General features: G+C 34.9%; 2 protein-coding genes across 2 annotated transcripts in view; one reads left to right on the forward strand and one right to left on the reverse strand.

Annotated features, from left to right (window-relative positions):
* Nucleotides 1-10049: 10049 nt before the first annotated feature.
* LOC144446242 (uncharacterized) lies at nt 10050-23331 on the forward strand. The gene is made up of 8 exons (XM_078135994.1): nt 10050-10139; nt 11928-12134; nt 13398-13667; nt 15295-15448; nt 17719-18487; nt 19726-19819; nt 22550-22788; nt 23094-23331. The coding sequence occupies exons 1-8, from the start codon at nt 10050-10052 to the stop codon at nt 23314-23316; spliced, it is 2046 nt and encodes a 681-aa protein (XP_077992120.1). The 3' UTR covers nt 23317-23331.
* A 1589-nt stretch (nt 23332-24920) lies between these two features.
* LOC144446173 (extracellular calcium-sensing receptor-like) overlaps nt 24921-26196 on the reverse strand; it is a 32095-nt gene continuing 30819 nt past the window's right edge. The window contains exon 5 of the mRNA XM_078135922.1: nt 24921-26196. This exon is cut by the window's right edge and continues 934 nt beyond it. Coding sequence (XP_077992048.1) covers nt 25263-26196 — 934 coding nt within the window. The 3' untranslated portion in view covers nt 24921-25262.

Raw genomic sequence — 26196 nt, forward strand, 5'->3', positions numbered from 1 at the left:
AATTTTTGTTTTTGTATTTTTCAATTTTTTAAATCAAACTCTGACCAGTAAATTTCCAAAAACATAAATGTTACACTGACCTGTTAACAAAGTTCAGATAGTAAAATTTTACTCTCTAATTTCTGATGATGTTTTCTTAAAATTTATCGTTTTTGTGATGTAGTCAATTTGCTTCTATTTTTCAAGAGAATTGTAATTTTTCATGTAATTCTTGTAAAAAGCTTCTTCTTTTTTAAATCACAAGATTTTATTACAATTATGCTTTTTTTTTTTTTTAGAAAAAATGAGGTTTTTCACTTTTATTTTTGACTTACCGTACTTCTTATATCTGTTAATTTCAATACCAATAAATTCATGTTTTTAATGATTTTTTTTATATGAAGTACATGTTTTTAAAAATTTGTAACTTTAGTATTTTATTTGTTCAGTTTAAATACTCTGGTCAAGTATAAAAACTTTGTCATAGCTAAAAAATAAACCTAAAGTTCTTACACCTTTCAAAATTAGGGCAGTTTACAGTTTTTATCCCCCATTTCATTTTATATCACTTCTTAACATTTCTTATTAGTATTTACTATGAAGTATTCAACATGGAATTTCTTATTTTGCTTTTTGATTTCCCGACCCACATCTGCCTAGTAATAAAGATTGACTGATTTCATGATTCAACAAAACTTTAAGGCAAGGGTACACTATATTCTTCTGCCATTTTCCCCCCTAAAAGAAATCCATTTTAAATTCCTTACTGGCTGTTAAAATTTGGCAACATCATAGCTGACAATTTAATAAACATTTTCATATGGAAAAATATCTAATTTGCATATGCAAATTAACAGTTACAGGTAAGTACTAGTACATGTAAAAAACATAGAGATGATTGTTTTTTTTCCATTCCTGTTTATTTTAGGCCCAAAGAATGATCATAAATATGTAAGTAATGGCTCCATGACAGCTGGGAAAAATAATTTTTAAGTAATTTATAGTACAAATGTTGATGTTTTGTTCAGTATGAGCTCTGGAGTCTGATCTAGAGACTTTGTTAAAAGGATCTAAACCTGGGTATGTGTCAGAATCTCCTTTAACACTTTTCTGTTTATAGTTTATCAAAATGTTTGTGATTACTGTCTGTCTTTTTCTTTTATTCCATGTCATGCATCTTTTTGGGTTTGATTTCAGCACCTTGAACCATTTCATTGGTTTCTAAGACATTTTATTTTGTTAATGTCTTCAATAACAAAATAAAAACACGATTTACAGTCAAGAACAGGAAAATATCTATTTCTTAAAAGAGATTCTCATACCTGCATTGACTTTTTGATCATATTTTAAAGTGGCAATGTAGATGAGTATTGTGTGTTTATTTTGGATTTTTAATTTATAAAACAATTTTATCATATTGGCTTCCTATTTGAAAAATCAATATGAAAAAACATTGACCAATTGTGTCTTTGTAACTCAATACATTGCAAAAAGCTTTTAAAAAATGTGTAAAAACATTTGTTATTGTATGTACAATAACAAACAGTTCACACATTTATTAATCTTTTGTGATTTCTTGAGTTGCAAACAAGGACTTGGCATATGTTGTTCCACATTTATTTTTCTAGAAGCCATGATAAAAATTGTTATAAGTCCAACATAAATACCCAATCCTCATCCATATGGCCATTATAATTATAATGTCATGGATACATTGTCATCTTTATATTTTGTTTGTGACTACTATCAGAAGATTAAGTTACAGTTTGTAATATCGGCAAAATTGTCATCTTCACAGGCTTCCTCTCCATTGCAGTTTGTACATAACTGGTGACAAAAATCATGTCTGGTCAAATCACTTGTGTTTATTGATCAATTGGTTGCAGAAATAGGTCAAATCACTTGTGTTTATTGATCAGTTGGTTGCAGAAATAGGTCAAATCACTTGTGTTTATTGATCAGTTGGTTGCAGAAATAGGTCAAATCACTTGTGTTTATTGATCGGTTGGTTGCAGAAATAGGTCAAATCACTTGTGTTTATTGATCAGTTGGTTGCAGAAATAGGTCAAATCACTTGTGTTTATTGATCAGTTGGTTGCAGAAATAGGTCAAATCACTTGTGTTTATTGATCAGTTGGTTGCAGAAATAGGTCAAATCACTTGTGTTTATTGATCAGTTGGTTGCAGAAATAGGTCAAATCACTTGTGTTTATTGATCAGTTGGTTGCAGAAATAGGTCAAATCACTTGTGTTTATTGATCAGTTGGTTGCAGAAATAGGTCAAATCACTTGTGTTTATTGATCAGTTGGTTGCAGAAATAGGTCAAATCACTTGTGTTTATTGATCAGTTGGTTGCAGAAATAGGTCAAATCACTTGTGTTTATTGATCAATTGGTTGCAGAAATAGGTCAAATCACTTGTGTTTATTGATCAGTTGGTTGCAGAAATAGGTCAAATCACTCTTATGATATTTATTGATCAGTTGTTTGCAGAAATGGGTCAAATCACTTGTGTTTATTGATCAGTTGGTTGCAGAAATACATCAAAGAGCTGGTATTTGTTGATCACTGGTTGCAGAAATAGGTCAAATCACTCTTATGATATTTATTGATCAGTTGTTTGCAGAAATGGGTCAAATCACTTGTGTTTATTGATCAATTGGTTGCAGAAACGCATCAAACAGCTGAAGTTTATTGATCAGTTCAAGGCTGCAGAAATAGGTCAAATCACTTTTGTTCATCAATTGGTTACAGAAATGGGTCAATAGCTGGTGCTTCATATTGATCAGTTGGTTACAGAAATGGAGCTAAATAGCTGGTGTAATTTGTAAAAGTTGGTTGCAGAAATCTGATACTTGGGTTAAAGTTTGTGATATATATGCATGTCCCTTCACAAAGTATTTTCTTTTCGTTGTAGTTTGTTAATAACTTGTCACTAAAATTAGGTCAAATTGTTGATGTTATATAGGTCAAAATAGCTGGTGTTTGTTGATTTGATAGTTGGTTGCAGAATTTGTCAAACAGCTGGTGCTTCTGATAAATGGTTGCAGAAATGGGTCAAATAGTTGGTGTTTGTTGAATTGATTACAGAACAGGTCAAATAGATAGCAGTTTGTTGATCAGTGGGTTGCAGAATTGGGTCAAATAGCTGGTGTTTATTGATCTGTTTGTTTCAGAAATGGGTGAAATAGCCAGTGCTTGCTGATATTACAGTTTGTTGCACAAATGGGTCAGAGTTTTGTGATAAATAAATGGTTGCAAAAATTATTCAAATAGCTGATGTTTGTTGATTTGTTAGTTGCAGAAATGGGCCAAATAGCTGGTGTTTGTTGATAAGAAATTGATCGCAGAAAAATACATGAAATACTGATGTTTGTTGATAAGAAAATGATTGCAGAAATACATGAAATACTGATGTTTGTTGATTGCAGAAATGTGTGAAAACTGAGAACTCATGCAGGAGATGACACACAACAATAAAATAAAACAAGGACAATATTTACATATTACATATAATAATTTAATTACCGTATATTAATGGCTTACATTTTAAAATCAAGTACAAAGATTAAGTTCTGTACTTTATCAAAGTTATCAAATGGTAAAATAGTTCAACTGTTTGTTTGTTAGCTTTTTTCCCCTTTTTATACAAATTAACATTTGTTTAAATGGGTGGATGTGTCACCACATGAAATTGTAAAACAATTATATCAATGCTAACAAAAATCTTATAAAAGGTAATTTTCTCCAAATTTTATGTTTGAATGGCCCATCTCAAGGTATGTCTACCTTGCAGTTTCATCTTGCCGATACAGAATTATCATGTGAACCTTTGTATTGGAAACACTGACCTCTGACTCATGTTTTGGAAACATTGACCTCTGACCTCTGTATTGGAAACACTGACCTCTGTGAACTCTAACTCATGTATTTGGAAACATTGACCTCTGACCTCTGTATTGGAAACACTGACCTTTGTGAACACTGACCTATGTACTGGAAAAAATGACCTCTGTGCACTCTGACCTCCATATTGAAAAAAAAGACCTCTGTGTACTCTGACCTCCATATTGAAAAAAAAGACTTGTGTACTCTGACCTCTGTATTGGAAACATTGACCTCTTTGAACTCTGACCTCTGTATTGGAAACATTGACCTCTTTGAACTCTGACCTATGATTTTGTTAACCCTTTCCTGAATTGTACATTTTTACCATTAAACTGATATTGATAGATTTGTGCTATTACAACCCATTTTCATTGTTCACATTATCCAACAAACTCTTCACAAAAAAACTATCTGTTTCCTAAGGTTTTTTACTCCACTTAACTTGATTCAACTACAACAGAATGAAGTCAAAGTAGAAATGGCATGAAAATGGCAAACTTTTACTATAACCTTCCAGTTATAGTCCCTGGCGGACCAATTTTGGAAGTGAAGACTACAAGGTACAAGGTATTATAACAAGACTTTTAGCAATATGAGATGAATCAGCAAGAGGCTAGGGGACATCTGCTTAATCTTTTATATTATTCTATACATGGCATATTATTTAGGAACCCCTAACTAAAGAACTGACAAGAATACATGTTAAATAATATAATATTTACCAAACTTTAAACTCAAATTATGGAATCTCTGCATCTACTGTGTTTAAGGAAGTTGTCAAGTCAGCATATGACATATATGAACAAAAGCAGTTTCCCTTATGTGTATTCTTGCACAATGTCTTTGTTACTTTTGTTGTAAAATTGTGGGTTATTTTTTTCACTGTTGTACACTGTCTATAGTGAAGCCAAATCTCAAATTCACAATAACAATAACAACACCAAACAAGCAAAAAATGAACAAATTCCCCTTTCTGTTATGAGTGAATTGTTCTACTGATGTACAACATCACAACTGCCTTGCATTTAAACAGATGCCTTATAATTTTTATGAAATCAAAGAAACTTGTCAGATTTGAAAACCCTTCCTTAGACATTGCAGTCAAATCAATAAACCAGGATTGTTGACGACTTGAAGATGCAATTCTCTCTTCAGAATTGGCTGTTGACAACACTAACAATTACCTCAATAATGCAAACCTTGTAGAACAGTAGGATTGGATAACAAATCATTATGGTACACAAAATGTAGAATTTTGAAGACATGGTGCACAGTTTCCTGTTCAGTAGCAGTAGCAGACATACAATGAGATGGACTTAACCAAATAAAAGTTGAGAGAAATTATATGTTTTCTGTTTGTCAAGAAAACAAGAATTACTCATCTCTAATACATTGTTCTATGTGTCTTTCACAGTCTCTACTCAAAGTACAAGACAGGAAAACATTATCTCTGTGAAATCATCTCTTGTTGTTCAGTGGTAAACACAGATTCAATAAAAAAGATTCAAAAACACTTTTTTTTATCCTTTGTCCATAGGAAGTCAATATTTCATAAGTCAAGCAATGGTCCAGGAGGATTTTTTTTTCAAAATAGTGTTGATATAGCAACTTTATCAATTGGGCTAGATCTAGTTCAAAATGGATTTGACGTTGCCATGTCATCAAATATGGAGGATAAAATATTTAGGATTTTTATCGTTAGAGGAAATCCAAGTCTCATCTTTTTTTTTCTCTGGTATTAAAAATCAGAAAACTTGATAACAAAGGCCTCAAAATGTACACACAGGATTCACTTGGTCCTTACAATTTTAAAATACACAATGTAAGTAAACAGACACATATTCTTAGATTATTAGTGATGTACTCTTCTGATTTTAGTTTCCGAAGTATCAAGTCACATGCTGCCCCAAAACTGTTGCAAATTGTGCGTATTGCAAACCTAGGTAACAAATGGTCGGGTTCAAACAAGGCCCTGAAATGGATTTATAGGAAAATAAAACCACCTGTTATTTGTATTATCAAAAAGTTTGAAAAAATCTGGGTAATAACAACAAGAGAGGTAGAAAATGGGCAAACTCTTTGAGTATATATTCCTTAGGCGTAAAGTTCTCATACTGCATATTTATAGTATTTCAATGGATCTTTATCATTTTTCTCACTTTTTTTGTATTTTTTCTCTCCAAAATTTAAATGCAAAGAGATCATGGGGACAATGTGGTTGGAATTACACCCACCATTGTTTGCATAAAAGATATAAAAGGGTTCAAAGTACTGCATGTATGCACATCTCTTGTTTTTGATGGAAGCTATAAAATCAAATATATCATGGTATCAAAGGGACGTTGAAAAAAGACAATTTTTTTCTTAATCAATTGCAAAAGTTCATCATCTTTAAATTCATTTCAGTCAGAGGTATCAAAAAGTGAAATCTTGTTTTATAATTATTAATGACAATAGAATAACATCGAAAAAGCTCACCAAACACCAAAAAGTTTGAACATTTTACGACTTATAAATACAAACTCCATCTTGTGTTTCACATCAAAGTAAAAAAAAAAAAATTTAAACTCTGTAACAAGCCATTCAGGTTTCTCACATAATGACATTATTTCTTGATTCTTGAGGAAAAAAAGAATGACTTTCAGAAATAATCATTTCAAAATGCAACTGGGTAAGAAACTGAGTCTTGTTCACAACCAGATCTGACCACCTTACAAAGTTGGTGTTGTCGAAAGTCCGTTCTGCTGAAACACAGCTTCCTTTGTTTGTACTTTAAAAGTCTTGAATAAAAAGAATCAAGTTTCTCTACAAAATAGAAAGGCTAAAAATTTGGACATTACAATTCAATTGCAGAGACAGAACACTTGTTTTCAAAATTACAAAAATTGGAATTTAAAAAAAATTACATCACACACAAAAAGAAGACCATCATTTTGACATTGTACACTTGACCCATGATAGTAATGAAATATATATAAAATAATGACAGAGAGTGTGAACACATGTAACCACCATCAGTCTTCTGCTAACAAGCACCAAACAGAGCAATGCAGCATACAGGTAGTTTAAATCAGAAACCATCAATCGTAGAAATTTCAATAAATTCAGATTCAAATTCAGAACAAGTACTTCAGAAAACAGCCAGACCAATAAGATAAATTGATGCATGGATCAGTTGCTGTGGGTTTTTTTTTTTGTTTTTTTTTCAAATGGACTGAAGTTTTTTTTTAATGCCTGCATAGTTTATACCCTGTTGAAGAGTTTTATCCTAAAAAGTTAAAACTAAAATACTTCAGTTGTCGAACTGCAACATCGCTGGGTTTTATTTAGTATGTTTTCACAAGCTGTTTGCCATGCTTGACATTTCTTAGGTTTTCAATACATTCTTTTTTAAACAGGCAAATGCAGCCATACAGATGGTGACTGGAACTCAGCACCAATGACTTGTTATTCGACCATGCAACATAACAATGGTTTGGTCTGGCTGGGATAACAATTGAATTTATAAAAAATTGCCCTTCTGAAATGAAGTTGTCAGAATATCAATAGTACATCTGCCCCTCAGACAATGTGATACAATGTATATACACCGTCTTTAAGGAGTACAAGCACCAAACCTGGCACTGTACAGGTCCATTCAAAGATATATTTATATATATATATATCTATGGTCAATACAACTGCTCCCGCTGGCAGTCAAATCAACTCGGTCATTTGAACTATTCTGTGCAATACATGTGATTGCAAAATTCCCTTCCATAGACTCATCTGGATTTCCCTTGACAGTCAGCTTACTTTTCTTATTACCATGGAGACAGAGTGAACTGTGTCCAAAGAAATTGGTATTGCTAAATATTGCGCAATGCTAAAGCAGTTACAATATACAATTTCAAACAAATAAACAAAAAAAAGTTTATGGGGCGCAACCTCCAAAGTAACATAGAAGTTTTAGTTTACATGTACTCATTAAAATATTGCACTATTGAATATGAAACGTTTCAATTTGGTCAAATGTAATTTCAGGTAAAAACATATTTCCACAAACAATATATAAAAAAATTACAATGATGACATAGTCATGACAGGACTGTAAACAGCAGCTTATTGCCATGACAACATTTATTATGACAATATGCATTACAATAGGTTTGACAAAGATTAATTTTCAGTAATGCCCATTTTCATGAAATTTTGAGTTTACATCTTGGTAAAACTACGTTCACTGTAAGAAGAATTAAAAAAAAAATTAATTTGACAACCTTCGAAGATAACAATACCTTTTGAGGTTTGAAAAATGCTCGTGTTGCTATGGTAACATAGACAATCAACTACTCCAATAGATGCCAATACCCTTGTGAAAGACTTCTGAACTTTCTTTTGGTCTGTTATTCCCTCATATAGAATATGCAAGACTCTAAAAAAAAAAAAAAAGAGGGCATGCAAACAACCTTGTTTTAAAAAAACTCATGGCTCAAGTTTTCTATTAATCTGCCATTTGTTGGGAGAAAAAAATTCTATCAAATATTCACAGAACCAGAACTACTTAGAAGTTACTCAATTAGGTGGGCTCTTGTAATATGACGGTAAAAACTGTTTTTCAACTGCCTAAGGAAAACCATTGTTGCTATGACAACAAATCGAGTGAAATAACAAGCTCAAAAAGGTAGATAATTACAAGACAGGCACAAGTTGCCAGTGATAGCAAAACAGTTATTGGAGGTTGCAGCCGAAAATATATAAACTGAAACCATGGCAATATTTAAATTAGATATCATATAATAGCCATCATAACGACCTTCTGTGCAAGGAAAGTAAGATTTTCAGCAAGCTAAAAAATATACTTAAGAAACTTAATTAACAGCTGTTTTCTTTCTGTTGATCCTTTCCTCTCAAATCGCAATTTTGATGTGAATTTTTCACATTTTCTATCTTAGTGAACACTCGGCATCTATCCACTTTCTCTATACCTTCCACCATCAATGAAAACCATCATCATCATGAATGCTTTTTTCCATCTCGCCATAGCTTCTATACTAACTGAATTGCTTTTCAATGGTGTTTTGACATATTCATTCTCCAGACAACTCGCTTGCAGCTACCGCTTCGGCTAAAGCTTTCTTTGGTGGCTTGCCTCGTGGTCTTTTAACAACTGGTTGTGCTGTCGTTTCTCTTTCGGGTTCAGACGGAGTCTTCCTCTTTCTCCCCTTTGCTGTTCGTTTGTCCCCGGCCGGCTCGATCGTTGCTGTGGTGATTTTGCGAGGCCGGCCGCGGCCTCTACCTTTCTTTCCTGCAGTCTTCTTTACTTTAGCCTTTGTGTGTTGTTGATCACTCGTTCCTGTCGATTCTGATTTCCGCGGTCTTCCCCTTGGACGCTTCGGTGCATTCACATCTTTCGGTGGGTATTTACGTGGTCTACCCCTTGGTCGTTTAGGGCCTGTGTTTTCTGCTTTAGGTATATTCTTCCGCGGTCTACCTTTTGGTCGCTTTGCACCTTCTATCAACTGTGGTTTGCGTTTTCCAGATCCCGGTTTCCTGCCACGTTTTTTGGGTATTCGGGGTTCCACCGGCGATACGTCCACTTCCTCTGCTTCTGATGCCGGGTCACTGCAAGGTGGTGCCACTGATTTAATGGGAACAGAGGCGGTTGATGGTGATGATTCTTCTGAGAGTGGCTCCTTACTGGTAGTAGTACTCATGATGAAAACAGCACGTTATAAACCGGTAAATGTTACACGTAACCACAGCTATGTTGATGGATGGAATAGCTGTTGCGTCTTCAGCTCTGGCAAATATCCTGCACAAATCTATATATTTCGAGTCCAGACTGGCTGGAAATGCGTTGAATACGAAGAGCAAGACAGATGAGCCTTACACACAAAGCACTGTAACGGCAACAATACCGTAGTCGCTAGCTCGTCGTGACCCTTCAAGGTTGTTTTCCAGGGCCCATAGAATATACTACTTTATCATCGGTGAGACTTTGTTTACTTTTTGTCACGCACACATAGAGGGTGTCAACGTATTACTCCAAGAAGCTCGACATGGCGTTTTCACAGAGATATGTCAGCTAATTATACGTGGTGAGTAGTTAATGCGTAATACTATACAGACTTTATTTGAGTCATGAAGAAGGAATCAAATACTTGTTTTTCGGGGATGAGAATGGACACTCCCTCTAAATAATGGCTTTCTTCCTTGACACGGTCATGCGCATTGTACGTGCTCTCTTTACTATGGCGGACGTAGTGATATTCTACGGTCCTCCGTTTGCAGTAAGTATTCATTGTGGAGGTCAGATTAACGATTTTAAGTAATATAATGGAGCCTTATAGACCCTCAACTTTGTACAATGGAGTCATAGAAAAAAGAAAACAATTAACATATGAGATCACTTTATCACAGACTGCGACGTGTGTCCGGATGTGAACTCATCATTCGGATCATAATACCGGGACAATCAAATGTGGGTCACACACTCAGCTGTTTTCAGCTAACTGGTATCGTGTATGTCCTTCCATGTACGTAATACATCCATGGTCCCACCTAGCTCATCCCTGATAGACCAAAACGACCTATGGGCAAGTTTTTTTTGTCGTATTCCTATGTATTCGGAAAAAAAACTTCAATAGAATCTAAGTTATCATGCTATTCAATAGAAACGTGTTGATGTATCGTTTTTTTCTCCTAATTGTTTGTCTTTTTTTTTCATTTTTTACAACGGTGCAACATGATTGAATTCTAGTTCTACTACTAACAGAGAAACAGTTAAATGAATTACTTATTATATGACAAATGATAAAGTTTCATGTGAAAAGAACTTTATATGTGGGATACCAGTATTTGTTATACCCCAGTACTAACGAGCACTAGTATGATAATAACAACAGCCTGCATATTTTTAATTTTTTTATTATTTTTTGTTGGGGGGGGGGGGGGGGGGGGTAGTATCTAAATATTTTGTTGTGGGTAGTATGTTACATTAATTGAGTTGCCATTACAGTGTAATCGTTACGATTTTCCACACATAATATATTTTAATCACTGTCCTTGTACCACTATGATAGAGGGACTGTGGTTACGTATGTTTACGTATGTAGGAACAAAAGAGAGATAGAAAGCAAAGTAGCTTTCTTCCCCCCCAAAAAAAACATGATAACAAAATTAACACATGCTGAAAATATAAAAACCATAAATTAGTATTTACATAACAGGTTTTATAATCATTTTGTTGACATAATTTACCCAATATTAAAATATGTAAATTCATTGACAAAGAAGTGAACCTTTGATACTATTTATTTTGGATCTTCCTATAGCTTTGTTTTTATGCCTGTTTTTTACACCTTTCTAATTTCTTTATACTGTCCCATCAAAAACCATATAAGGAGGTGTAATTTGCATATGTATTAGTATATCATTAATATGCAAAAGGTGTTTCCACCAATAGCAACTCACAATTTATATTCCATTGAAGCCAACTCAGTACAAACTTACTGTAAACCATATTGTATAGATGATAAAATGTAGCAATGTTGGTAAGATTTTTGTAGCATCAGACAATAACATGTAAGGTATTCGTCCGGCCAGGCAACGTTTTGTTTCAGGTTTTGTGATTTGTGATTTACATTGTCAAACTCTTCTGGCCTCTTTACATTCTGTGCCCACTACAAACTGAAAGGGAGATCAAAATTCAATCAGTTCATTCACCAACAGCAAAATATCCAATTCATTATTTTTAGAATGGAAAAAGAATTATTATTCAGCCCCCCCCCCCCCCCCCCCATGTTAGCAGCTTCTCTTTGTTGTAACAGCTGACCTCAGTATTGTGTGGCCATTGTTTCAAGATGTGTGATCTTCCTGACATTGTGCCTCATGGTAACATTATGGATATGAGTGGATAATTCTAATCTTACATGCTGTAGCATATATACTGAAAGTAACAAACTATTGCAAAAAAAATACTAAAACTGTTGTTAGAAATATGTTCATAGATGCAGTTACTACTTACATTTCAATAAAAAGTTTGGTACTTTTTTTTTGACTGTTTTCTTTTTATACAGGGAAAAAGTGCATACTGTGAGGAAAATTACACAAAGCACAAACGAATATCTGCACAGGAAATATTTCAAAATGAGAGTTCTGCCTGTCTCCGTCAGATCATTCTACAGATTGTGAATTACCTCCGAGATGGGCATAAAGTTGTTATTGATGATGAGAATTGGTCAGATATCACTAGAGCCTCCTACATCAATACAATAAAAACCAAGGTAATACATTGAATATGCCTTATTCCTTGTTATAGAGATAAAAGATTTCATGATTTGGCCACTAGGTGTGCTGTTCATGAACACTTTTGGGGCCAGGAGTGAGGGCCAGAATAGTTGGGTATTGTAGTGTAGCGACAGCAGACACAAAGTTTCAATTCATTTTCTGTGTTGTGTTCTTACTGTAGCTGTTTTCTTAAGGACTACTAGTAATAACAACAAACTGTCTAACCAATAGTAATTGTCTTTTTAATGACTCCCATCTGTTCTTTTACGTACATTTTGTCCATGGCTTCATGCATTGCCGGCAAATGATGAGTGGGCCATGACCAAATTTTAGCCCTGACATTGCAATACCTGGGGTACCCTCTTGCAATCCTTACATACAAAATTGCCAAAACTTTGGTAGTCTTCTTTATCAATACAATACAATACAATACAATACAATACAATACAATACAATACAATACAATACAATACAATACAATACAATACAATACAATACTCTGTTTTTGCTAAGGTCTTGGAACTCTGGTAACAGACAAGGGAAATCTCGTAAAATTTGCAAAACTTTCCATACCATGTACCATAATATTAGTAGGGAACCCTGGTAAAATGTCTGGGGAACCCGGGTAGATTTTACCTGCTTACCACCCTGAACAATAACACTTACTATACAGTATAACACAACGCAACACAATGCAACGCAACAAAACACAATGCAAACCAAGGTAATGGCTTCAATTTGACAATAGTACTCATATTTACAGAATTATACTATGGTTATTCTGTCAAATCTAAAACTTGCCTGTTTTGAGTTGAGGTTCAACTCAAGTGACCTTTCACTAGACTAGCTGAAACTGAGTTCAGTCATAAGCTCTTTACTCAGCTGAAAATACTTAAATAAACCTCAGTTGATTAATTCTAATATTGTTTTGATGATGTCGATACATGCCTTTGATGGCACTGCATTAAAAATCATATTCTGGCATTGTTAGCACAAATGATATAGTGTCTGTAGGGTATGCCATGAAGAGGGGCGCCCTCACACATCAGTCAACCTCTCCCAGAGAGAGGAGGCTGGTGAGGATGGAACATGATGTATCTTATAGTCTGCACAAAATGATGGCATAATTACATTCTTATTGTTATCTGAAAAGTGATGAAGACGTCAGAATGGCATTTAAGGTGTACTGTCACTCACTCTATGGCAATCCAGTTTGTTCTGGGTAAACATCTTTTACCATTATCCCATTCTTTATCCAGATTCCTTGGTGCACATTTCAATGTGTCAAGTTTCATCCCAGAGAAAAGTTACAAGTATACTGGGCCAGAGAATGGGCTTTGGCTGAACTATGTATGACATCATCATCTGTCAACCAATCATTGACCAGTAAGATTGACATGTGTCAATCAGATGATAAGTTCAATAAATGGTTTTCTGAGCGTAAAGGTTCAATTAAGACCCCTCAAGCCAGTGAAGGGTTTACAATAAAAGAAGTTGAAACTCATCTGATAGCTAAAACATATTACAAGGTAAGAAAATCATTTTACTAGAAATGAATAAGAAAGATATTTTTACATAAATGTTCTGGAGTATTAAAAGACCCAGAAGTGCTAACATTTTGCCCTATTGTGATAAATTTACCTGTTGAAAAATATGCCAAATATTTTCACTGGAAACAGTCCAATTCCTGTTACGAGCTGAAACCTATCCTGTGTACTAGTCATTGATGGTACACTGGCTTGATATCCATGTGTAAACAGTATGAATAAAAAGTGTAAACTTCTCAGGCTTCATTCAGCGCACCTTCAATAATTAAGACATAATGACTATGATATCTATCTCACCATCAATTGTCTTGAAGGAATGTGATCAAAACTCGTATCTTAGGTTGCCCTCAAGTTGTTAACTGATTGGCTGCTATCAACAACTCAATGCCCAATGGGGTGATGTGTTGTATTGACTTTCCGCTACCTGTAGGTCTTATCACAAACGTGTCCTTGCCACTGACAATATTTTGCTTTTGAAGACATGTCAACGTCTTTCTGTCGAGAAACCTTTATCAACTTCTAAGTTAGATTCAGTGATGGAGGTAGTAGACATATTGCAAAACGCATTCGACATTGATAGTATAAAAGGAACTCTGTGATTGGTCAATTTGCATGCTGTTGGACAATGACAGGATGTAACGAATTGAGGGCCATTTAGGATCATAGACCCTCCACCAGTGGAGGCTCTATGCTAACATATATGAGTTTCAATGATTTTCTTTCAAGGTAGTTGATGATGGAGAGATAGATATCGTAGTCAAAATGCCTTGATTTTTCAAGATGCATACAGCCTAGCTGGGCAATCATACATATATGGTTCAACAAGCACAACTTTATAAATTGATTGGAAAAAAGTCAGTATAAATTGATTGGAAAAAAATGTCATTATTATAGCCACTTGGGCCATTTGTGTTTTATCAATAATGGCTAATAACCATATCCACACTAAAACTGTGTTGTCATTGGCCAATACAAATATGAATAAATTATGCAAATAGAATGTAATCAGGATCTTAGGTTATCAAAAGAGTGATTATAGTATAGGGTAAAATACGGTAGTGTGAAAAAAAATATATACTTCCTAAATGCACTGTCCACACAGTCAATCTACTCAGAGCATCTATCACAACTGTTCCCTTGTTATTATCTTATAGCTTAACACATCTTAACACATCTTAACACATCCCTACAGTAAGCAATTTCTACATATTATGGTGTTCAGTAAGGCCTAGAAAAAAAAGTTGTTTCATACCCGACCCCCACCTAGTTTTTCACTGCTGACCCTAAACCTTTTTTTTTCACATAATAAAATCACGAAAATTGTGAAGTCTCACCAGAAATAGTGGACGCAGAAACTGACATCAACTAATATAAAAGACAGTAAAAAACTGATCTGCCTATCTGTAATGGCTGCATATATGATGGGAAGAAACCAATAACACAGAGACTATTTGGAAAACACATAACTACCTGACCTAGACACACACACCTGAAAAAAAATAAAATAAAATAAAATAAAAAATCTACCTACACCACCTATTCTAAAATTGAATGTAATCGAAACCACACAATTTTTTTTATCTAAACTACCTTCCCATGTCTGTTTCAGTTTGAAATACCAGCACTGTTTGTCCAGTGGCAGAGTATTATCCAGTTTGGGGAGGGTAAAACAACCGTTGTGTCTGGAGTTAGTGAGACTCTTAATCTATGGTATAAAGTTAATCCATGTGGAAGAATAATCATCATCAATGACGGTAAACATGGTAAGTCATAGTGTAAAATAACAATTATATTATATCATGCTACTATGTGCCATTCTGATTGGATAATAACTGTGGTAATATCCCATTTACCATGGCTGGCAGTGGTAAAATGGGCCCCTAAACTAGCATATGAATAGTACATACAAGCTGAATGTGGAAACCAAAGGGGGGGTGGGGGTGGGGGTGGGGGTGGGGGGGTTGACTATTAGGAAAATATGGGGTTTAAAACAAATAAATAAATAAACAATATGTAATATATCAAACCCAGCTAGCCAGGGGACCGTGTAGAACGGCTCGAGTCCATATTTTGTGTTCATGCAGTGTGTGTGTGTGGGCGACATGAACGTATCCACTCATCAAAATATGCTCGTTCCCTACGATCTATTACCGGCGATCTTTTTCTGTACGTGCGAATTCGGCTATTCAGGCATATAAATAACCACAGAATCACATTTAGAAGAAATAGACACATATTTTGATATAATAATAGCAATAACCCCCGCGAAGGCGGGTATACACTCGAATTTGGTACAATTCGCTCCATATAGCACGAGCCGAATGTCGCGAATTGTACCAAAATCTCGTGTATACCCACCTTCGGCGGGGGTTATTGCTTAATTATGTCAATTTTTAGTGATATTAGTGTCATTGTGGTATAGATATAGATGTTATCCTGAAAATATAGATAGACAAAATAATCACCTTTATTATACAGACAAAGCAAATTAGTCACTTAGACTCATCAAATACTGCTAGATTTACTGTGAACATACTCCACTGCACTATAGCTGTAAATGGAACATTATAGGGAGAAAGAGGATTACTAACTAGAATTGTGGCCTATAGTAGACAGATTTAATAACAAATGTAAAAATGTGTCTAGTCACAAAAAAAAAACGTTGCACGGTCTAGACATAGACTGAACCATTCTACTATGTTGGCATGGCAATAGTATTAATGACAGCAATATTCACAATGATAGCTTTTAGTTTGTTTTCTAGCTTGTCAAAGGTGATCTCATGCCAAAGTGATATTATATCTGAGTTGCGTTTGGTGTAAGTTGTAATTTTTGTTGATTGGGGTCTGGTTTTAGTAGCACAACTCAACTGAGAGGATCAATAGTACTTCAGTCATCGGGAAGTGTCTATGTATGTATGTATGTATGTATGTATGTATGTATGTGTGTGTGTGTGTGTGTGTGTGTGTGTGTGTGTGTGTGTGTGTATGTATGTATGTATGTATGTATGTATGTATGTATGTATGGATGGATGGATGGATGGATGGATGGATGGATGGATGGATGGATGTATGTATGTATGTATGTATGTATGTATGTATGTATGTATGTATGTATGTATGGATGGATGGATGGATGGATGGATGGATGGATGGATGGATGGATGGATGGATGTATGTATGTATGTATGTATGTATGTTTGTATGTATGACAGTGTAGATATGTGTGTATATGTTCATGTGTATGTGGATGTGAACCAGTTTAAGTCAAAAACCACCAGACTGGTTGTCTTGGTGTTTGGTAGGGACTTTACTTAGGGTGTGTAGATGAAAAATTGTTCAATTTGAAAGTGGTTAGATGAGTGAAATGCAAGTTATGCCACAAAGTGTGATATTTCATCTGATCAATTTACTTTTCCGTGTAACTTCTCAGGTAAGTTATGTCATCTCTGTCAAAGTCCAATGTCACTCCCAGATCAAAGTCCACTTTTCACAGTAAACCATGTCAGACCTTTGTGAAATGTGTGTGTGAGGATGTTATTTTTGGGTATATTTTAGCGGGGGATTTTACTTAAGGATGTCTAATGTGAAGAAAGTTCAAACCGATACTGATGATGGCCTGATCACACTATATTTTATAAAGTGTTAATTGATCAAGCAGATTCATCTTAAACTTGATGGGAGTGTTTGTAGATGTGTCCAGAATTATTGAAGACAATTTGACCTGGTCATTGATATGCAAATAGAATGTAAAAATTTGATTTCCTGTCAAAAAGCTAAAACTTCAAAATTACTACCTGGCTAATTTTCTGAAATTTTGTGGTGATGTTTCTGGGGGTATAGATGAAGAACTGTCGATGAAACGATTATACAATCACTAATATGCATTTCATTTCTGAGTTTTGGTAAGAAATTGGAACTCTGAAACTACTTGTCTGATCTATAGAGGAATACCTACTTTATAAAATAACAGCTTGGATTTCAAAATCAGTTGTGCATGGCACCGTTGACACTATTTTGTATATCATCTACAGAGTGTGACAGCCAAGAGGAGCATGGTATGAAGACAGTACTATCGCAAATCTGTAATGATATGAATAATTGCGTGTTGTATTTTTGTATCATTGATGATGAATGGCAATGCGGTCAGTTTGCCATCCCACCCAGTCCAGGTCTTGTTGCCTGGTTACAGAGAATACACCATTTACAACTCAAGCATAGCGGAACATTGTACTTGACATCGACAGCAACGCATGCCCAGTGTGCAGAGGCAGCTGGAATCAACCACATGATGGCACGAACTGTTTTCTCCCGTCCTGCCATAGTGAATGCTCCTTACTGTGCAACGAAAGGTTATGAACCTACAGTTCTGCAAGATATGAAATTTTGTTTATCTAAAGATACATCATTCATCGATGCAAAGGTTCCTCTTTTCGATGACTCTACCCATCGGAATTTTTACAAAGTACGCAGTGGAGGAGGTCGATTTCATGGTATTTGCTGTAAAAGTTATGAAGTATTGGGAAAATATCAAGAACTTTATGAAAAAAATGCAACACCAATCTCTGAGACTGTCAGCCGAGTTGACAAATTGAGAAAACATTATGCTCAACAAAATAAAGATCAAATCATGCCGTCATCAAGTTTTAAGGGACAGAGTAATAGATCTCTTCCAAAATGGTTAGTACCCAAAAGTCAGAGGGTATTGGAGCCTAGTGGTTCTAGATCAGGGACAAAAGAAGAGGATGATGGGAAGAGGAAGACAGCTACCAACTATGGTACTTACAGCATGCAGTCACCAAGGTACAGTGGCAGTAAAATTTTGTTAACTTAAACTTTCGAAACTACCTAACAATCATTGTGCATACTGGGTATGCCTTTTATGTATATATCTTCTGTACTGTGTGAAGACAAAAACAACACTTTTAAAGTACTGTTAATGTTGTGGTTTTTCTTTTCTTTCATATTTCTTTTTTGTGACAAATTCTGCAGATTCCACTTTTTTGGACAAATTTTGATCCTGTGTCCAGCTTCTTCCCCAATATCATAATTTCTGTCTTGTTATTTTGACCATATTTGAATTTTTCTGCCTACTCTATTCTGTTCTGACACTTGGAGTCACACATTGCACAAAATCTTATACAATGGTAATACAGGTATATTTGTGACTCCAACATAAACAATCCATTATGCTATGACTATGTTTTTGTCATATGAGTCTGGATTGATATAATCCTCATCCCATCAAAATGTAGAGTGGCGTCACGCAGTTTAATCACACATCGTAAAAACTGTGTACGTCACACAAAGATTGTCATCTTTCTTACAACAATATAAATTCATACCAACAACACTTCAGACATAGCAACTCATTTACATATGAACAAAAACAAAGTACTGGTATACTAATTAATTGTAACCTATTGTTGTTACTAAAAGTCATTGAAACTCGGTGTAATATATTATATCATGCATACGCCAAAAAATATGGAATACATACTGTGGTCATGCTACGTCACAACAAAACGCGTCTGTCTTGACAACATGTGTTCACATCATTGGTTCTGCTGTGTTCGAAACATGAGTCAAAACATTCAAAATTGCCATAATTACTTTCCCCGATTTTTCTTTGATATTACTGATGGTGGTATATTAATGTTATTCCCCAGTATTTTTCTTCATTCAGCTGGAAAATACTGATGACCTAAGGAGTTCATCACTACTCGTCTAGCAGCTCATAGTGACAAAGATCCTTAGGTCACTCATATTTTCCTTGGCTGAACGAAGAAAAATATTGGGGAAAAGTATCTAGATATTACATAAACTTTACAATTATACCAGCCTTGTAGGATATTAATGAAACCCGTTGTTTATTTCCTCAGGAATGAATCGGTGTGTCTGCTATAATGTATGTTGTCTTTATGTATCCATGTGACACACACAGTTTTGTGTTTGATGACACTGACTCTAAAATAAAATGAGATTCTCCTTTGACCACTTTCATCAAGATACATTGACATCACATTTTTATTTTGTGATAGGAAAAAACTAGTGCGCACTTTATCTCAGTCAGTGACTGTATACTGTATGAATGAACTGGAATTAGTTGACACTGCAAAGATGGTACTGAAAGAGGTGAGCAACATTCAAAATTATTGATTTATATATACCTCGCCTTCCATCATTCTCATATTGTATTTTGAAGTCAATACACATACTCAGTAATGGAATATCACGATCAAGATACGAGTCGAGGCCATTAGTATAGAATTGTTGACATTTGCCTGTGTAAAGCACTGAATTGTACTTGGATCATATCAAAAACAAGACTTGAGTGTTCTTGTATATCTAAGTGACACACCTCAAAGCCATACAGAGATGCAAAGTGTATGGGTTAGTTTACTTCTTGAGGGCAAGTGAAAACAAAATTGCTGTATTGCTCTCAAGGTCATGGGTATTCTAGATCTCAAACACTGGGTGTTCCATATCATGTATGCCAAATATTGAGGCAATATTCAGGTATCTGTAACACAATGCAGTCTGCCATAGGGGTAGGAGGATGTTTGTCACCCTGTACACATTTGTTGCATAGACTGACTGCTCTGTTGCATCGATCCATGTTGATGCAGCTTATGTGTTCTGTTTTTGAGTAAAATGTTGACCTGAATTCTATGACTTACAATTTGATTTATACTGCTAAAAAGGAAATTTAAAACTCTAAAAGCTATGAAATAAACAAAACTTCAACGGTCAATTTTGAGTCTGTTTTATTGTACTTCATGGTGAAATGAACAGTGAATTATTATAGGTACATGTGATCCTTTTCTATTCAGTGGAAAGTTCCAAGCACCACTGTATATTGTCACAGTATGCAAATAAACTTGACTGCAAAGGGTTACAGAGTATCAAATATGCTGGAACAGAGTGTTAGTACATTGTCGCAAGTACGGCAAGGTCAAGGCCAGCTTGGCTGGTTTTTGTGGCGCATTTCAGCGATATCAATGTTACTTGTGCAAATTGGTCGTTAGCTGAAATTTTCCCGCATCAAATTAAATCCTACCGGCCGAAGTATTACACAGTGTTGTTGTGCGATAGAAAGTAACAACACTATGTCCTCTTTGTCCTACATTATCAGCCTGCAGAAGACATTTCAAGTCCAATTATGTCAACTTCTACTTTATGTAGTGGGTAACGTCAATCAAGGTATGAGTTTATTGAGATCTGTTCACTTTTTGCCAATGCAAAAGGGTGATGTGAAAAAACCTTTACAATACACATTACTTGTGCTTACACCAGGGGTAGAAAATCAGTGGAGTAGAGTATGACTTTTTACACCGACCATACAATTAATTTTTAGGTGAGGTGGCTACCAAGTAGGTTGACATTACAGTCATTACCAGTCGCCAGTGGCTCATACTTAAATGATAGCAAACCTTTGTTGGGACTTATTGATAAACAGCTGAATACTTTGGAAATACTCAAACAGTTAAATACGTCAGGACTTGTCAATGCCGACATACTAACTGCTGAAGCTTCGGAACTTACTCAAGGCTTAGCCCAGTAGACCAGCCAGGCATCCAGTAATGGTATGGTCGGGGTCGTAAAAGTCAAATCACATAGAAGATCTGACCAGCTTCCTGTGGTCATGTGGTGGAACCGGCCAAAGTAACCTCAAACAGTGTTCTTGCGCGGTAGAAAGTAACACTACTAAGTCCTGTTTGCCCTAGATTATCGGCCTGCAGAAAGCATTTTAAGTCCAATTATGTCAATTTCCTATTTATATAGTGAGTAACGTCAATCAAGGTGTGAGTTTATTGATTTCTTTTACATTTCATTACACGATACCCAGCAGTATTTTCTGTGCTTTGATTAGGCACTTTTATGGGTCGTTTGGCAAGTTGTACATAAATTTGGCTGATTTTGGGCCATTTCAACATATAGTAATACCCCTTCAAAATAATTAGTATTTGAGGAAAATTCATCAGATGCTTATGCAATCATTGATATGCACATTATTTCTGAGAAAACTTGAAAACTTTGGTAGATGATCTACATGCATAAAGAAATCCCTTCTTATAAAACAACGGCATTGAATGTATTGAGTGTTTTCTGCAATAATGATCATTATTTTTGAGTGTATATATATATTATATACATATAGTGTGACCTATAAAAAACTGGGACACGGTGAATATACCTTTGTATAACCTTCAATTGAACTCTGTTTCTGTACTTGATTACTTACTTAGTATGCGTAACTGATATCAAAATCATGATAATACATTCTATCGTACATACAACATAGGTTTGAGCCATAGGCAATCAATTCATAATATGAGGTAAGAAATACATGATTGTTTTATCCCAGACTACTAGAAAGTGATTTTGTATTGACGATGTACCCTTCTAATGTTACCTACCTGTGTTTTGAGTTTGGGTCCAGTGCCATGCAAGTGAAGAATATATTTGAAAAAAAAAATAGGAGGAAGGCATGAAGTTGAGGGAGACTGATGACAAGGTTTCATATTGATTTAAACACCATTAAGATACAACTTTAAACACACAACCCTCTCTCACATTATCTCCCCCCCCCCCACCCCAAAAAAGCTAAAAAATGTGTAAAAAAGTTTGTTATTGTATGTACAGTAACACATTTATTATGCTTTTGCAATTTATTGAGTTACAAACGACAACTTGGCATATGTTGTTTCACATTGATTTTTCAAATAGGAAGCCATGATAAAAATTGTTTTATAAAATTAAAAATCCAAAATAAATACCCAATCCTCATCTAGGCCACTTTAATTATGCGTTGTTTTCACTCTTTTTCAAAGATTGTTTATTTTTTTTATGATTCTATTTCAGCTTGACATTAAAGCAGAAGAATTAAGTAGGTGTAGCCCACCAGCAACAAGTGACAAAGTGTCCCATGTCAAAGGTCATTTGGACAGTCATGTGATTGAAATTGATAGTCACATGATAACAGCTGAACCTACCAGTGTTGCTGTTAAGGAAGAAAATGAACCAGAGGACAGAAAAGAACACACCAGCCTATTGGATGAAATTTTCTTTGATTCAAAAACTTCAAAAGGAGCTGACAATAGGTATCAAGGTTATTTTAATTTTGAATTTAATTTTTTGAATTTTATGGCTTCAGTTTGGAGAGAACACTGCTCATAAAGGTTATTAGAATGGGTTCTGTTTGTTTATGTTAAAAAAAACCTGAGTTAACTGAATTTCTGTTTTTTGTTCAGGACATAATATTTTCAGAACTTAGAGGGCGCTCTTCATTTCGTACCTGTTTGTCATGTCATCAATGTGCCACTTTGATGTGCATTCACTATAATGTATACCTTCATCCAATGTCACCATGTAAAGCTAACAATGGAAAATGTATTTTCTTTGTCAGCAATTGCCAAGAGAAAACATCCCAAATTGTCCATACCTCTCAGACTATGGAAAAAGAAGCCAGTCATCACCATAGCAACCTTGATAAGAATGCAGTTGTAGCAGACAGTCTAGTTCCAGAGACCGTATCTTGTATCCCAGAGACAGTTGTCCCACCATCATCCATCACATCAAGGAAGAAGAACCTTGGTCCTGATTTAACTTTCCTTGATGACATATTTTAGTTCTCTCACAATCCAAAAGGGATGTGGTTCTACAAACTGCTTTTATACTGATATTTCTTTGAACTTCTCTTTTGTAAAGTATATATCTGTATCTGTATCTGTATCTGTATCTGTATCTGTATCTGTATCTGTATCTGTATATGTATATGTATATGTATATGTATGTGAATCTGTATGTATCTGTATGTGTATATGCATCTGTATATATATATATATATATATATATATATATATATATATATATATATATATATATATATATATATATATATATATATATATATATATATATATATCTGTATATGTATCTGTATCTGTATGTGAATCTATAATCTATCTGTATGTGTATGTGGATCTATCTGTATCTGTATATGTATGTAAATCTGTATCTGTATATGTATGTAAATCTGTATCTGTATGTGTGTGTATGTGTATGTGAATCTGTATCTGTATATGTATGTAAATCTGTATCTGTATATGTATGTAAATCTGTATCTGTATGTGTATGTGTATATGTATGTAAATCTGTATCTGTATATGTATGTAAATCTGTATCTGTATGTGTATGTGTATGTGTATGTGAATCTGTATCTGTATATGCATGTGAATCTGTATGTGTATCTGTATATGCATGTCAATCTGTATCTGTATCTGCATGTAAATCTGTACCTGTACCTGTATGTTTCTCATAACACGACCAACCATATATTTCTTCCATCTGGTGAAATGATTTTTTAAAACTTGACGCCCTCTATGTCAGGATTATAAAAAGATCACAACATCACTATTTGTACAATTGTAAATCCACGACTACATATCAGAGTGAAAATTATTGTGTATTGCTGAATGTTGGGAATTTTACAAATGTAATAAAACAAGTTTCAGTTTCCTTCTAACATTAATTGTCATTTCTATGTCTGGTTAAAGTATGATTTATGAACTGAATGTATCACCAACATGTACATACACTTACTTGTTGTTATACTTTTTGTAAGCAACCTACCTACCCATCATGTTACGATAAGAAACATAGAATGAGTACAGATGCATTCATGGTGTGTGTCAGTCTCAGTGTCTGGGTCAGCATACTTTGTTGGACATAAGACGAGATCATGTCAGGAAATTTGATTCTTTTGTGTAATACATGTGTTGAGTTAGAGACTGTAAGAAAAGTCATGTTGATCCACTCTCACCGGCCTTTTCTCTCTCTCGGGTTGACCGATGTGTTTTATGAAGGTGCTCTATTTACCATATAAAATGATTGTACAAGCGACTATCGACTGGTAATATATTCAAGTATAAACAAAACCAGATGTGCATTGGACAACGCGTGTCGGGTTGCGCCCTCAACGCTCATGTTTTATATTATATTGTTTTTACTGCAACTGAAAAATCGTAACCTCGAGTCCAATTAATTAATGATAATATGGCATTGCTGATTTTCTCTAGTCGGAGCTGGGGATTTCTCTCTCGGCGTATCCTGTAAAGTTGATTTTGGAAACAAAAGATCCAAGTCCGTGTAATTCTAGATATGATATTTATTTTATGATGTCATGAGAAAGTGAAGAGACAGTAAAATATAAAGAGTTACATTTCAAATAATTTTATTAAAATATATGCAGATCCAAAGATACTGTGATTCGATAAAATTTTACATCTATATCAATATATTCCAATCGAAATATACTTACAAAAGTACAGGCCAGTAGATATTGTCTCAAAATTGAAGGCTTATCATTTTCACTAAAATACAAAATGAAAGCCGTGTAGAAAGTTGGATAGGGAATGAAAAGAGACGTTTTGTATACGGATGGCCGTATAAAGAACCTAATACCAGTGATGGGTTGTAAAACCGTTTCACCTGTTTACGGTAATAGTACACCCCCACCCCACCCACCCCCTTTCAAAACGACAAGCTGGTTCGTGAGAATGAGGTTAATTATCATTCATATGTGTGCCTCTATTGTCACGTATAATCCATCGGTTATATTTCCCCTAGTTTCTTCTGTGAGTTTCTTGTCAGTCCTTGCCACATTCTCGTCAACACTTAAACATTGTTGTTTCTGCCCTTCACCTGTTTGCTCAGACATGCGTTGTGTCCGACATATTGAACAGTTACATGTATAGTTACGAAAAAACTCTTCATTCGTATGCGGAGTTAAGAAGACATCGTCATCCCCTAAGTCGACTGAAGGATGAGCCGATGATGACGTAAAGGAAGAGTCTTTACTGACTGTTAGGTATGTACTATTGGTCGCATCGTCAGAGCTAGGGGGCATGTTTTCTGAAACTTCATTCTCTGTTACTGTTATTTTTGGATTATTACATTCAAAATTTTCACATTTGTCGAGATTTCGACCGTCATGTTCATCACAATCAACATCGTCGATTTTTGTTCCGTTGTCGACCGTTTTACTCAACGAAATATTATTTTCTTGCGATTTATTTGATCTTTGCGATGGTTCTGAGAGAGATGTTGCCTCAGCCGAATCATCGGATGAACTGTTCACGTGAAATCTCACGGGGTTTGTGCGTGAGTTTGTATCCGTATTTGTCAAATCTGACGTTTTCGTGCATTCTTGGTCTGTCTCAGAAAACCTACTGTTTGAAGATGATGATTTTAAAACACTTTTTATTTTTCTTTCAACCTTTTCATCCGCTGTTACATCGATCGGGTTGTCTATTCCGGTTGATTCACAGGACCGATTGTTAAAAACTGTGACGTCATTGACATCATTCTCGGTGTTGAACCTCACAGCCGAAGATGATTTTTTCATAACTTTGTCTTGCTTGTTGCTACAGGTGTGAACTCTAAGTCCGTCCATATTTGTATTAAATGACGTCATCGAGGAAAGAGACTTTCTCCCACTAGCAGCATCA

Source organism: Glandiceps talaboti, chromosome 15 (genome assembly GCF_964340395.1).
Source record: "Glandiceps talaboti chromosome 15, keGlaTala1.1, whole genome shotgun sequence".
Lineage (NCBI taxonomy): Eukaryota > Metazoa > Hemichordata > Enteropneusta > Spengelidae > Glandiceps > Glandiceps talaboti.